We start from the raw sequence: 13,423 nt of genomic DNA, 5'->3' as shown, positions 1-13,423 counted from the left end.
CTGGAATGACACCACCACGCAACTCTGATTGTTTTGCACTCCTAACCTTCAGAACCCTATCCTCAGCTCCATTCCATATATGCTCAGATATATGAAATGGCTGAAGCCTTAATAATGAATCATCCATAGGTCCTGCATGAATAATCTGTCTAGACATCCTGATATAATTCAACAAACAAACAAATTAAATTAACTCAAACAAAAATTTATTTCTAAATTTTATAAATACTTAAATACCTAATTTAAACCCTCATAATAATTCAACATTTTAAATTGAAATCATTCATTATTGCAATGAGAACGGGCCGTTCTGGTTTCAGAACGGGCCGTTCTCATTGCACAAAAAGTGTATAAATTTGGGTTTCGGAACGGGCCGTTCCGAAAACAGAACGAGCCGTTCTGAACCCATCCATACTTCACTAAATGAAACAACGAGAACGGCCCCACAACGGCCCGTTCTACTTTTTGAACGGCCCATTCTAAAAGTAGAACGGGCCGTTCTGAAAGTATTTCACAACTGCCCGTTCCACATCCAAAATAACACCCATTTACTTTATCCAGAACGGCCCGTTCCAAAAACAGAACGGGCCGTTCCACACCCACAAACGAGTGACGGAGACCCCTCAACATTTTCTATTTATATTTTTTTCTTACTTTAAAATAATTAAAATTCAAAACATACCTGATAAACGTCTAAATAAACTTCTGTGAGCAAAAAATGTGAGCAACACAGGTACTCTAAAAGCGCCGGAAGCGCTGGAACCTCAAGCATTTTTGCACAAATATTATTAGCACCCCCGCCATCTCCCACCCACGAGCATCATTAAAACGAATGAGGGAAGGAGGAACAGTGCACAAATGGCGCCTGGGGGGGAGGCGCGTTCAGTGCATGCCACATAGGCACACATGGCGCCTGGGGGTGGGGCGTTTTCAACACAAACGTGCCACGTGTGCATGGCGCCTCCCCCCTGGGCGTTTTCTTTGCACAATGCCACATCAGCATGGATGGCGCCTAGGGGGGAGGCGTTTTCAACACAAACGTGCCACGTGTGCATGGCGCCTCCCCCCTGGGCGTTTTCTTTGCACAATGCCACCTCAGCATTGATGGCGCCTGGGGGTGAGGCGTTTTCTATAAAACGCCCAACCCCCAGGCGCCATCCATGCCCAGTCAGCGCTGACATGTCCAAAACTACCTATTTTGATAAATTGTTTTTTTTTTTAATTTATTTTGTGTATTTTTATTTTTTTTAATTACTTGGGTCAAAAAGCCAGCCTTTAGATTCCCTTATTCATAATGAGGAAAAAAAAATGCAAGCGATAATCTCTACATTATTCTTTACTAATGATGGAAGTTTATTGAACCTTAAGGAGAGAGGTTGAATAAATAAAATGTGAAATTGAAATTTAAAAAGTTTATGATTTTTTGATAAATTTTAACTAATAGTAAAAAGAATTTAGAGAGTATATATAGCTAATATTGTTCGAGTGAAAAATAAAGGATGGAGCGGTTGCATGTTCATATGGGATGCATGTGTCTTCTTGTCTTTAAACTCTACTTCATGAGCGATATTGAGTGTTCAATATTATTTATGAGAGAACTATATTTTTATTTATAAAATATATAAATACGATAGTTTGATAGTTTGATTTGATGTACATATTTTATAGATAATTTTTTTAAACTTTTTAAATAATTGAAATAATATTAAAAATTAATTATCTTATATTTTATGACTTTAAAATTTCAAAACTAAACGTAACATTAGTTGCCCTAACAAATATTGATAATTTTTTGAATATTTAATAAATAAAATATAGAGATACGAAGTGTATCCCATTAATAATATATAATGAATGAACCTATGTTTTAGTACTCAAATAACCGTATTTTCATGTCATTGGATTTGTCTATTTTTTTATTATCTCTTTTATGTTATAATTTTGGAAGAAAGTATGAGTGAAACGCATCAAAAACTTTGGCCAGAAAAATATTTGGCTAATTCCCAAGAAAGGTGAATTTTATGTATCTTTATTTACTTGCAAGTTGAACTAGTTGAGTCTCTAAGTTCTACAACACATTATAATTTGAAAATGGATTCAATTATTCAAGAGTGAATAACTTTAATATAGTAAAGTAAATATTTTAATAGTCAAAATTATATATAAATGTATTATAAATTATATATATATATATATATATATATATATATATACCAACGAGTAGTTAGTTTTTGATAAAATTGAACTTGATCTTTTTAAGTCGATCTCATATTTAAATATTGCAAATTAAAAAAAAATTGGTTAGGTAGAAAGATTTCATTAAACATGATCAATCAGATTCCTTAATAAATATTAATCATTAACAAAGAGTCTGTTTAAATAAACTTTTCCAAAAAGTATTTTTTTTTTTAGAAAAAAGGGAGAAACACTTTTGTTGAACTTAATCACTTACTATTATTTTAGTTTCTTTATTATATATATATATTAAAAAAATTTACTTAAAGTCTCGATCATAAATGATACTATTGTTATTGTCAACTCATCGTTGTCATTATAGTCATTGTTATCACTTGATCTTGATGACGAGAAAATGTTGTTGTCTTTATGATATGAATTTCTTTTTTTCATCATAAAAAAGTGCAAAGTATATGAACATGGATTTTGTTCAAGATTACCACCCTCCTATCCATTTTTAAGATGATTTGCAAGGTATCATGTAGAGGGATCCTACCAATTAGTTTCCTTGCATCTTATGGGTTTACTTGCCGTTGACTCACACTTAGGGATGACAAAATAGGTCTCGACTCGTTAGTCTGTCAAAAATTTGTAGGTCAGGTTAGGCATCGTAGTGCATCAACCCACTTGACTCACCCCACCTAAAACAACATGCTTTGTTGTCCTATATGATCACTTAGATCCCCAAAACTAAACTGTCTAAAATAGAACTTTCTTGTCTCCTTAAAGGATTAGGCTCACTAATCTCATTTCTGACCCAATCTTCTTGGATCATCTATGATGGTGAAATCCTAAAACATTTGAGTTATGCAAAAAATAAATATGAAACAACAAGCATATATTTCAAAGGAGATGTCAAAATAGGTACCTAATCAAGCAAAATCTCAATTATGGATTATTCAATTTTTATCTTTAATTATGTAGTCTTTTTTTATCTCTTTGGAACTTGTTCGATGATTTTGTTTCTTTAGTACTTTAAAAAAATTTCCTTTGTCATATATCTTTCCCCTTTTCACCCATACAAGATCATCTTTTCACTTCAAAATCAACTATCAAACTAAATAACAATATCATAGATTATATTATCATTTTTATAGCACATAACCATCTCAGTTTATGAGTAAATAATTTCTACATCATCACTTGAAGACTTATTATGACATTCTTATTCATCTGACTAGACATTAAAACTCTTATGTGAATCATTCTTTTTTTCAACTTGATTTTCACTACCATTTCCTTAGGTGATTGTTGTTTCAAGAGTTAGTTGTTAGAGACAACTTGAAGCTATTACAATGAAGTAATATTGATTTGTAGTGGCTTTGATTAAAGTTATGAAAAGTCATGAGTTGGTCGCTAATGTTTCAATTACTTTTATTACAAAATTGCTCTACAACTATTATCACCTCAAACTGGTTGTGAAGTGAAGAGGTAACAAGAGTGACAATAGAGACAATTACAATAATGATGGTAGCAACATTGACAATGGAGACAATGATAATTCAAAACTTTAAGTTATTTATTTTAACTTATGAGTTGAGAAATGATAATTTAAATCTTTAAGATATTATTCAAAACAAAGATTATTTTAGTTTTTAAAATCAAAATTTACTATTTTAGTCTCTCAATTTATCATTATTAATTAAATTTATCATTATTAATCATGATATTAATAGTTAAAATAATTTTTTCAAAATTACAAAGACCATAAATATAAAATTTAAATTTGAAAAATCAAAATAATAATACTTTACAATTAAAAATATAAATTTTAGAATTAAGAAAAAAAAATCTCTAATTTAAATGACTAAAAATATAATTGAGTGAAAAATAAAATATAAGTTTTTTCTCAAAAAAATATTACCCTCCGATTCAAAGCCGAGTTCTCAACCTCAAAATCAAATTCACTTCCCCCTTCAAGTTCCACTCTCAAACCTTAAAGTCCTAACACTGAACAATGATCCCCAAACGCCTCCTGAACCCTCCATCATTACAAGCCTGCTCTTCAACACCCCACTCTCACAATTGCAAGCCTCACTCACTATGCGACGCCGTTTCCCGCTTCCACTGCACCATCGCCGACCCCACTTCACCACCCTGCAACTCCCTCATAGACAACCTTCGCAAGTCACGAAACTACCACCTTGTCGTCTCCGTTTACCGCAAAATGGTTCTCGCGCGCGTTTCGCCCACCTTCACCTCTCTCAGCGCTTTAACCGAAAGCTTCGTCAACACCCACCACCCAAGTTTCGCTTTTGGGGTCCTGGGGCTAATGATAAAGCGCGGTTTTGGGGTTAACGTCTATAACCTAAACCTCGTTTTGAAGGGTTTTTCCCAGAGCGGTAACGTCGACAAGGCCATGGCTTTGTTTTCCCAGATGAAGAAAAATTCCGATTCTGTGGTTCCCGATGGGTTTACTTACAATACGCTCATGAGTGGGTTTTGTAAAGCTAAAAAATTGGTGGAAGCTAGGGGTTTGTTTGAGGCAATGAAGGTTGGGCCTTGCAGGCCCAACCTTGTGACATATAGTGTTTTCATTGATTGTCTTTGTAAGAGTGGTGAGGTTGGTGAGGGGTTAGGGTTGTTGGAGGAGATGGAGAGGGAGGGTTTGTGTGCTGATGTGTTTGTGTATAGTTCTCTCATTAGTGCCTTTTGTGGCAAGGGTGATGTTGAGAGGGGGAGGGAGCTTTTTGATCAGATGTTGAGGAAGAAGGTTAGTCCCAATGTGGTTACTTACAGCTGTTTGATGCAGGGTCTCAGTAAGAGCGGCCGGTGGCGCGAGACGGCCGGTATGTTGAATGATATGATGGCGCGTGGAGTTCGGCCTGATGGTGTTACTTACACGGTTTTGGCTGATGGGCTGTGCAAGAATGGGAGGGCGGATGATGCAGTTAAGGTGTTGGATTTGATGGTGAAGAAGGGGGAGGAGCCAAGTACTTTGACATACAATGTTGTTGTGAATGGATTTTGTAAGGAGGGTCGGGTCGAAGATGCGCTTAGGATTGTGGAGAGGATGGTGAAGAGGGGGAAGAAGCCTGATGTGGTTACTTATAATACATTGTTGAAAGGATTGTTTGGAGCTGGGAAAATTGATGAGGTGATGGACCTTTGGAAGCTGTTGTTGAGTGAGGAGTTTCATATGAAGCCTGATGTGTTCACGTTTAATTGTGTAATTCAGGGTCTTTGCAAGGAAGGGCGTCTTCAAGATGCTGTGAGGATCCATTCAACAATGGTTGAAATGGGGTTTCTAGGTAACATAGTAACTTATAATGTCTTGATTGAGGGTTATCTACATGCTCGGAAACTTGTTAAGGCATTGCGACTCTGGAAGCATGCAGTAGACTCTGGATTTTCTCCCAATTCAATGACATATAATGTCATGATTAATGGTCTGTGCAAAATGCAGATGCTGAGTATGGCAAAGGGTTTTTTTAGTAAAATGAAAGCTTCTGGGATTAGGCCTACGGCAATTGATTACAATGCACTAATGGCATCCTTGTGCAGGGAAGATAGTTTGGAGCAGGCTAGGAGTCTGTTTCAAGAAATGAGAAATGTGAATCACGAAGTTGATGTTTTCTCCTTTAATATAATAATTGATGAAACCCTCAAAGCAGGAGACATTATATCTGCCAAGGAATTGCTATTGGAGATGCTTAACATGGATTTCGCCCCTGATACTGTAACCTTTTCTATATTAATAAACCGGTTCTCAAAACTTGGGATGTTGGACGAGGCCAGGTTGCTTTATGAGAAAATGATCTCGTGTGGTCATGTGCCGGATGTTGTTGTATTTGATTCTTTGCTAAAGGGCTATGGTTTAAAGGGAGAGACAGAAAAAATCATTTCCTTGCTTCATCAAATGGCTGATAAGGATGTTATCCTGGACTCAAAATTAACTTCTACCATCTTAGCTTGCCTGTGTAACATGTCAAAAGATATTGATGTAGAGAAGATTCTTCCAAAATTTTCACAACATAGTGAAAATACATTAAAAGGAACAAACATTAAATGCAATGAGCTCTTGATGAAACTGAATAATGTTCATCCAGAGCTAAAATTATTTGTTGCACAATAGTGTTTGTTTTCAGGGACATGATGTCGTGGTCGTCTAAGTAAGTATTTTGTTGTTTTTCATTAAATTAGTTACGTTCCATGTTTTATTTACATTTATTTCTCAGTTTAAATTGCCAAATTTACGAAGATCAATTGGTTTCATTTCAGATCGCTGGATGCTTGTACTCGGATACACTTGGTCAGTCTCTGATTTTGATCAGGTATCAGTTTTGTGCCTGCTGAGATATGGGTTTCTTTGCCATTGACTACATTGATATATGAGTGGTATATATTTCTGTTAATCTTGGAAAAATGTTACCTCATAAATATAAAAGTTTTATTCAAGGGTGTGATTTATTGAAATTTTTGAATTAATTGGATTCACGTGTGAGTGATGTATGTTTGTGTGCATATAAAATTTTCGATTAATATAAAATTTTATATATATATGATCCAAGTGAAATGAAATTTCAATCCAATGGAAGATTTTGAAAAAAATCATGGAATTGAAAGTTATTAAATGATATAATAGTTATAATAGGCCTGTGCAAAAATTTCCGGCCGATCCGAAACCGGCCAAACCGATGATCAGATTGGGTGAGGCGGATTGATTCTTAGGTATATCGGATTTTTTTTGAAGCAAATTTCGGGTTCAAACGGTTTTGAACGGTCGGATTCGGTGTTGGAATTTTCTCATCCGATGTACCCGAATCCGACCGTTTATCTTCTTCTTCTTCACCTTCGTCTTCACCGTTTATTTTCTCCATTTTTACTTCGTCTTCTTTCTTCTTCTTCTTCGTTCCGTCTTCTTTCTTCTTCTTTTTCACTCCATCTTCTTTCTTCTGCTTCTTTCTTCTTCTTCTTCACACTGTCTTCTTTATTCTTCTTCTTCACTTCGTCTTCTTTCTTCTGCTTCTTTCTTCTTCTTCCATGGCTACCGCTGCTGAGAAACTTCCTGTTCTGGTTGATGAAGGTGGTGATGCGGAGATCTGAAACTCCGTGATTTCCCCCAAATGAAGCAGCGACAGAGACCGGCAAAGAATGGCGACGGATGGCGACGAGGAAGCTTCTCAAACCGATAAATCCATCCGATGAACCTGTAACCCGCACGGATTGAACCCGCCAAAATCTGAGTTCTTCGTCGGTCGGAAATGGCCCCTGATTTTTCTTAATCGGTTTCGGATGATTTTAGGAATTTTGGTCCGAAACCGACCGTGGCCGACCGATGCTCAGGCCTGAGTTATAAAAGTTATGCTGTTGTAATTTGAACTCTTCTCTATATGTGTGTGTGTATATATATAATATATATATATATATATATATATATATATATATATATATATATATATATATGAGGAGGGATCCTTTTACTCCGGGAGTAAGTCTACCTAGACTTATTACGTTCAATAACTCATGTTCTACATCAAATTTTAACTCAATTTAAAGTTCTTAATACATAGATCAAATCTGCAAATTTTTAGAAAATTTAAAAATTATTTGATACTTCATTTCATTAATTCAAATTGACAGATAATAATAAAATCATTTTATACATTGATTCAAATTAATGAAACGAAGTATCAAATGATTTTCAAATTTTTTAAAAATTTGCAGATTTGATCTATGTATTAAGAACTTTAAATTGAATTGAAATTTAATGTAGAACATGAGTTATTGAACGGAGTAAGTCTAGGTAGACTTACTCTTGAAGTAAAAGGAACCCTTCTATATATATATATATTAAAGGCCAGCGTACTTCATTGCATGTAACTAATAATGACTTGAATAAACCAAATGAATATTTTGCTTGGACAGAAAGATCAACAACCCAACAATCATGGAGTTTTGAGGCCATTCATCTCAACCAGTTGCTCTTTTATGGTAAGATATTTGTGAAAAATATTCACATTTGGGGACTCTTCTATAGCCGTTCCCAAGCAATAACCTTAATCAAAATAATTTTGATATATTTATTATGTGCTTGAAAGATTTTTGAGAGCCATGCCTTCCTGGTAAATTAGAAGACAGTGGCATAACAAGGTGTTTAACCGTGGCCCCGTGGGTCTTATCGGGTCAATCTGGGCCTTGATACATGGGTGCATAGAAAGCCTGCGGAGGAGGCTGTGGAGTGTGTGAGTGGGTTTTTGCTATTCTTTATATTCGGGTCCAAAGCCCAAACTATAAATTAGAGGTGCTTTTTAATTTTATGGTATATATTAGTACACTTGTGGGCTGCAATAAAGGCACCGCTGCAGTGGGGTTCACATGCATTGTCTAGTGTGTACTTCATTTTTTCATATTTTAGAAAGAAGGAATTAATTATCTTTTTTTGTGTTTGGACTTTGTTGCCTCAAAAACAAGAAAAGAATTTCCAAAATCCACTGTTGTCTTGGCTGCTTGTATGGGAGAAATCATGGAGGATTCATCCACTACCGGCCATCACAACGAAAGAAAAAGAAGCAGTGACAACAACGCTTTTGCCAAGTTTGTTCCTTTTTCTCCACCATTAGGACACGACTCTGAATTACAGGAAGCTAAATTTGGTGGTCACCATGACCATGGCCACAAGAGACTCAAGCCAAATTCTGAATTTCCATTAGAAACCACAACATTCTCTTATTTTCCCAAACAAAACATTGGCACAATGGAAACACCGGACTTTTCCTCTCCATCAACTTCCATTAAGTATTCAGCTAACAGTGGACCATCACCACAATCCATTGGTAGCAAGTCATCACACATCGAGTATGTGGAGAATGATGGGAAAGCTGGGAAAACAGTCTCAGATAGTGAGTTCTAACACCCACTTTTTCTCTCTATATGGAACATTAATATGTGTCATAAACTATCATTAACTCCCCATTCACTCTCTTTATATAAAACATTACAAGATATCATACACCTTCAATAGCAGCCCATTTTTCTCTTCATATGAAACATTAGTAGATATCTTATACCTTCGTTAAGCCTCAAACTTATCTTCATATTAAATATTTTAAGTGCAGTTCTTTAGTGTTTTTAGTGTTGTATTTCAATTAAAATTAAAATTTCATCTCAGTAATAAGATTAAACTTTTTTTGCACGTCAATCTGTGTAACTTATAAGGTGAAATTCTAATTCTAATTGAAAAAAATCAAACGTATCCTAGGAAAAGTAGCTAAAGTTTGGCATTAGATATCTATAACACCATTAAATCATTAATATATGTTTGCATTTGCTGTGCAGGTTGTTATTGGAAAGAAGTTAAGAATCAGAGTGAGCTAGAATTAGTGATGTCTATGACAGCTGAGGAACTATCAAAGAGGCCTAAAACCGGGGGCATCTACAAAGCAATTTCGTGTCAAAGAGATTGCACTGTGAAACGTTTGAAAGATTTGTCAAATAAAGAGCCTTCAATAGATGTTGGACTTGAGATGGCTGATGCAGCACATCTTTTGAAGCTTATGAGCTTCTCAAGCAATGAGATCGAGATGGCAGGGCAAAAGGGTCAGAAAGGAGCTATGTTGTTGCTTCAAGCAGAGATCCTACAAAAGAAAGGACAGGAACTCATAGCTGAGTGCCAGAACTTGCTGCGGGATACGCTATAACTTGTGGCATTTGGAGCTTAACAGTGGTTCTGTGGGTTGATGAGATGGTTACAAGTTCATGGCTTAGTTCAGATCTCTCTGCCATCAAACTAAGCCTTTCTGCTATTTGGTTTGTGCTAAAATGGATGTATTATGTGCATGTTTGGATTACTTGATCCAAATCGCTTGAAATATTAACTTGATTTTAAATAAAGTTTCACATTGATTTACGTGGAGGAACTTAGTTTAAGTCTAAAATTGATCGAGTTAAAACAACTTTTAAGTAGATTTTTTCTATCCATGGGAATAAACATGGTACTAAAAAATTTTACAACACTTGTGCACCTTGCTCAATTAACTAGTTATGTTGGATAAAATATTTTATTCGAAGTTTACTCTTAATTTTCTTTTAAAATAAAAAAATCAAAACATAAATTGCTTTGCTTTAAAATAATTTTTAACAAAAAGAATTCTGCCAAATTAATTTTGAAAATATTTGTTTAAATCCACACTATATCTTTCTTTTTTGGTTGGGCTTTTTTTTTTCTGGAATAAATTAAAAAATAAATTATTTTTTAAAATATTTATTTTAATAAAAGTTTACCAAAATAAATTGTTTTGGATGCGTTGTCAAAGTATATTGGTATTCGATAGTTAAATGTACGCCTTAACTGAAACTTAATACCACACCACAAAAATAGCAACTGAGTGATGAAAGGCTTAAAGCTCTTCGCTTTTCAGTGCAAGTGTGAAATCTGGTATGAAACAATCCCTCAGTCTGTCTGTGGTAGCTACTAGGCTACAAGCTAATGTGGCAAACAAGTTTTGTCGTTGACGCTTTTGATGACACAATCTTGTGTCTATCTTTATTCACGTGCTAAGCTATTGCTACTGCATTAACACTATTTGCACAAAACTAAACTCAATAATTGTATATTAAATTAAATATATTTTCAACTCTCATTTTTTCTTTTTAATTTTCACTTTTAATCTTTAAATAAAATTAGTTTTCGTCTATGAAATTTTCCTTCATGAGCAAAATAATCTTGATGTTGGAATCATACCGGAAAGAAAATTTTATGTACCAAAGTAAAAATCAACAAAAGTTTATAGACTAAGTGCTTGTTTGGTGGTCCATCAGTAATTCATGTTTCTTCATATTTTCACTTCCTTCATGTCCAAAATACCAAATTGATGAAGAAACAAGTATTTGTTGCTTCCAATTGACCCATGTCATAATCAAACCAGCGCAGAACCAAACAAATCTAAAACTACTAAAATTAAAAGTTCAACAAGAATTTAAGAACTAAATACATATGTAATGCTTGTATATAAATAAAAGAAAGTTTATCTTGCTTCCTTTCACTTTTTGAGCATTGGTACAAGATTTCTGGTGTAAATCACGGTAATAGTTCCACTTGATAACAAAATTTACTCAGCCACGGGCTGAATAATAGGTTTGCATAATGGTAAGAGCAAGCAGCACTGCAGCTACCACAATTCCTATCAATTTCCACACATTGGGGATATGATCTGTAATCAAGATTTTATAGCTGTGTTTGCAAGAGTATCTGATGAATTCTACACAACGGTTGCAACAATGCCACATCAATATAGGAAACTTCTTCAAAGGGTTCACTGCTGAGTAAGCATTCAAGTCCTCACAAAGTTTAGTGTAACTAGAGTCCATTTGGTCCACTCCCTTTGTGATTGTTACAAACAAAGCGAGCAAATCTCTGTTGCTGATCTTGGTATCTTTCACCAACACACCATTGTCCACAAGCAGCTCAATATCTTGCAAGGAACACATCAAGCCTCTAAGAAACAAAGCATAGGAAGTGAATTGCCTGTTGATACCAATTCTGCTTTGTTCCCATGCAATGAAGTTCCTCAAATAGACCTCAGTTGTTTCAACTACATGCAGTGGTGGGATTTCAAGCACCCCTTTGGAAAATCTTATGTCAAAGCCAAACCAGTTAACCAGCTTGGTGTGCCTATCCACTTTCCTAATTGTTACTCCAGCAGCTCTAAGCCTTGTGGCACAACGCTTTAGTTCTTGCTGAGAATGTTTCACCTTCTGCCCCTCGTCAACAATTGAGGACAAGTGCATGAGATGAAGAAAATGTGCCACACTAGGACAACGGATCAAAGGGTAGCTGAAGAGAGAAAGAGTGAGATCAGCAACAAGGTGATCTGCCTCACCTGTGAAGACTGTGGGAAAAAGTATCCTAGCCAATGTTTTGAGAACAAAAAAGGGAAGTTGGTTCTCTAGTAGAGTGAAATCAGTGAGAATAGATAAGAACACATCTTTGTGTCCTAGAATTGGATCTGAAGAATAATCATTGTGGCCATCTTCTTTTGGAATTTGAGGTACCATATTTGGTGGAGCACATCTAAAGAGAAGTTCCAACAAAAAGGAGCCATCAAGTAACATTATTTTGGCTAACTCATGGGGTTCATATTTGATGTTACCTCCATAGCTTGCACGAACTGCATCATCCAAGCCTAGAATCACTGTGCCACACTCATCCAAGGTTGAAACTGGATTTTGAGTTCTGTGAAGAAGAGCCAACATATAGCGCCATTTATGCTCTTCCATGGCCAGAAGGTGGCTCCTGCTTCCTCTGTGTAAGGGTCCAATGCTTACAAACTTTGGTGAGTAAGCTTCCTCGTTTGATTTTCTAAGCTTGCTTGAAACACTTGGGATGCTGCTTATGAAGGATTTAACCTCTCTGTGATCTAGAGATCCTAGTGTCACTTTGATAGAATGCATCCAGCCAGACTCATTTTGAGTTTGGTCCATGATTGGTAAGAAATGAAGGATGTGAATATGGGAAGTAAATGCAACTTGGGAAATACTCAAACCAGAAGGGTAGATAAGGGTTTGCTGAAACAAATCCAACCTAAAATTAAATTTTATATGGGAAAACTCTGATTGAGTGATTCTGCTTAAAATAATTAAAAAAAAATAACAAAAAAAACTCTGATCCTGGTTGAGCTTGCTTTAGCACTGCCGAATGTCTAAAGTTGGATCACCCTTTAATGTAAAAGACTGAAACATAACGTTATTTATTGGCTAAAACTCTATTTTGGTCCTTTATATTAATTGTTTGTTTCAATTTAGTCCTACTTTTATTTTTGGTTTCAATTTGGTCCCAAACTAATTAATTGGTTTCAATTTAGTCCCAAATTAATTAATTGGTTACAATGTGGGACTTCCGTCCAAATTATTTAAACGGAGTTAACTTTTGGCCACGTGGATGCCACGTAGATGCATACGTGGATGCCACGTGGATGACAATTTTTGGCTAAAAACCTATTTTGGTCCCTTATAATAATTGTTTGTTTCAATTTAGTCTCATTTTATTTTTCATTTCAATTTGGTCCCAAATTAATTAATTGGTTTCAATTTGATCCTAAATATATTAATTGGTTTCAATTTGGGACTTCCGTCCAAATTATTTAAACGGAGTTAACTTTTGGCCACGTGGATGCAATTTTGATCCCTCAAGTATTACAATTGTGCAGTTTTGATCCCCAAGATTTTAATTGGGTAATTTTAAAACATT

At 35.3% G+C, this 13,423-nt stretch overlaps 2 protein-coding genes across 8 annotated transcripts; one reads left to right on the top strand and one right to left on the bottom strand.

Moving 5' to 3' along the window:
- Positions 1–4,122: 4,122 nt before the first annotated feature.
- LOC109788093 (Tetratricopeptide repeat (TPR)-like superfamily protein) lies at positions 4,123–10,084 on the top strand. Of its 7 annotated transcripts, none has more exons than XM_020346738.3 (5): positions 4,123–6,347; positions 6,457–6,509; positions 8,104–8,169; positions 8,655–9,077; positions 9,514–10,084. In XM_020346738.3, exon 1 carries the CDS (start codon positions 4,193–4,195, stop codon positions 6,308–6,310), a length of 2,118 nt encoding a protein of 705 aa, XP_020202327.2. In that variant the 5' UTR covers positions 4,123–4,192; the 3' UTR covers positions 6,311–6,347; positions 6,457–6,509; positions 8,104–8,169; positions 8,655–9,077; positions 9,514–10,084. The 7 variants fall into 7 exon arrangements, with proteins under 7 accessions (XP_020202327.2, XP_020202326.2, XP_082928917.1 ...); XM_020346737.3 differs by having other exon boundaries at positions 8,650–9,077; XM_083072791.1 differs by having other exon boundaries at positions 8,277–9,077.
- An 860-nt stretch (positions 10,085–10,944) lies between these two features.
- On the bottom strand, positions 10,945–12,880 carry LOC109788096 (UPF0481 protein At3g47200). The gene has a single exon (XM_020346745.3). It carries the CDS (start codon positions 12,655–12,657, stop codon positions 11,290–11,292), a length of 1,368 nt encoding a protein of 455 aa, XP_020202334.1. The 5' UTR covers positions 12,658–12,880; the 3' UTR covers positions 10,945–11,289.
- Positions 12,881–13,423: the final 543 nt, after the last annotated feature.

Source organism: Cajanus cajan, chromosome 4 (assembly GCF_000230855.2).
Source record: "Cajanus cajan strain Asha chromosome 4, NIPB_CcT2T_4, whole genome shotgun sequence".
Classification (NCBI taxonomy): domain Eukaryota; kingdom Viridiplantae; phylum Streptophyta; class Magnoliopsida; order Fabales; family Fabaceae; genus Cajanus; species Cajanus cajan.
The sequence above is the reverse complement of the archived record's forward strand: the minus strand, read 5'-3'. Positions and strand labels throughout refer to the sequence as shown.

What these genes read in the sequence shown, in the direction of transcription:
- LOC109788093 (XM_020346741.3), top strand. Translation starts at nt 4,193, where the DNA reads ATGATCCCCAAACGCCTCCTGAACCCTCCATCATTACAAGCCTGCTCT.
- LOC109788096 (XM_020346745.3), bottom strand. Translation starts at nt 12,657, where the DNA reads ATGGACCAAACTCAAAATGAGTCTGGCTGGATGCATTCTATCAAAGTG.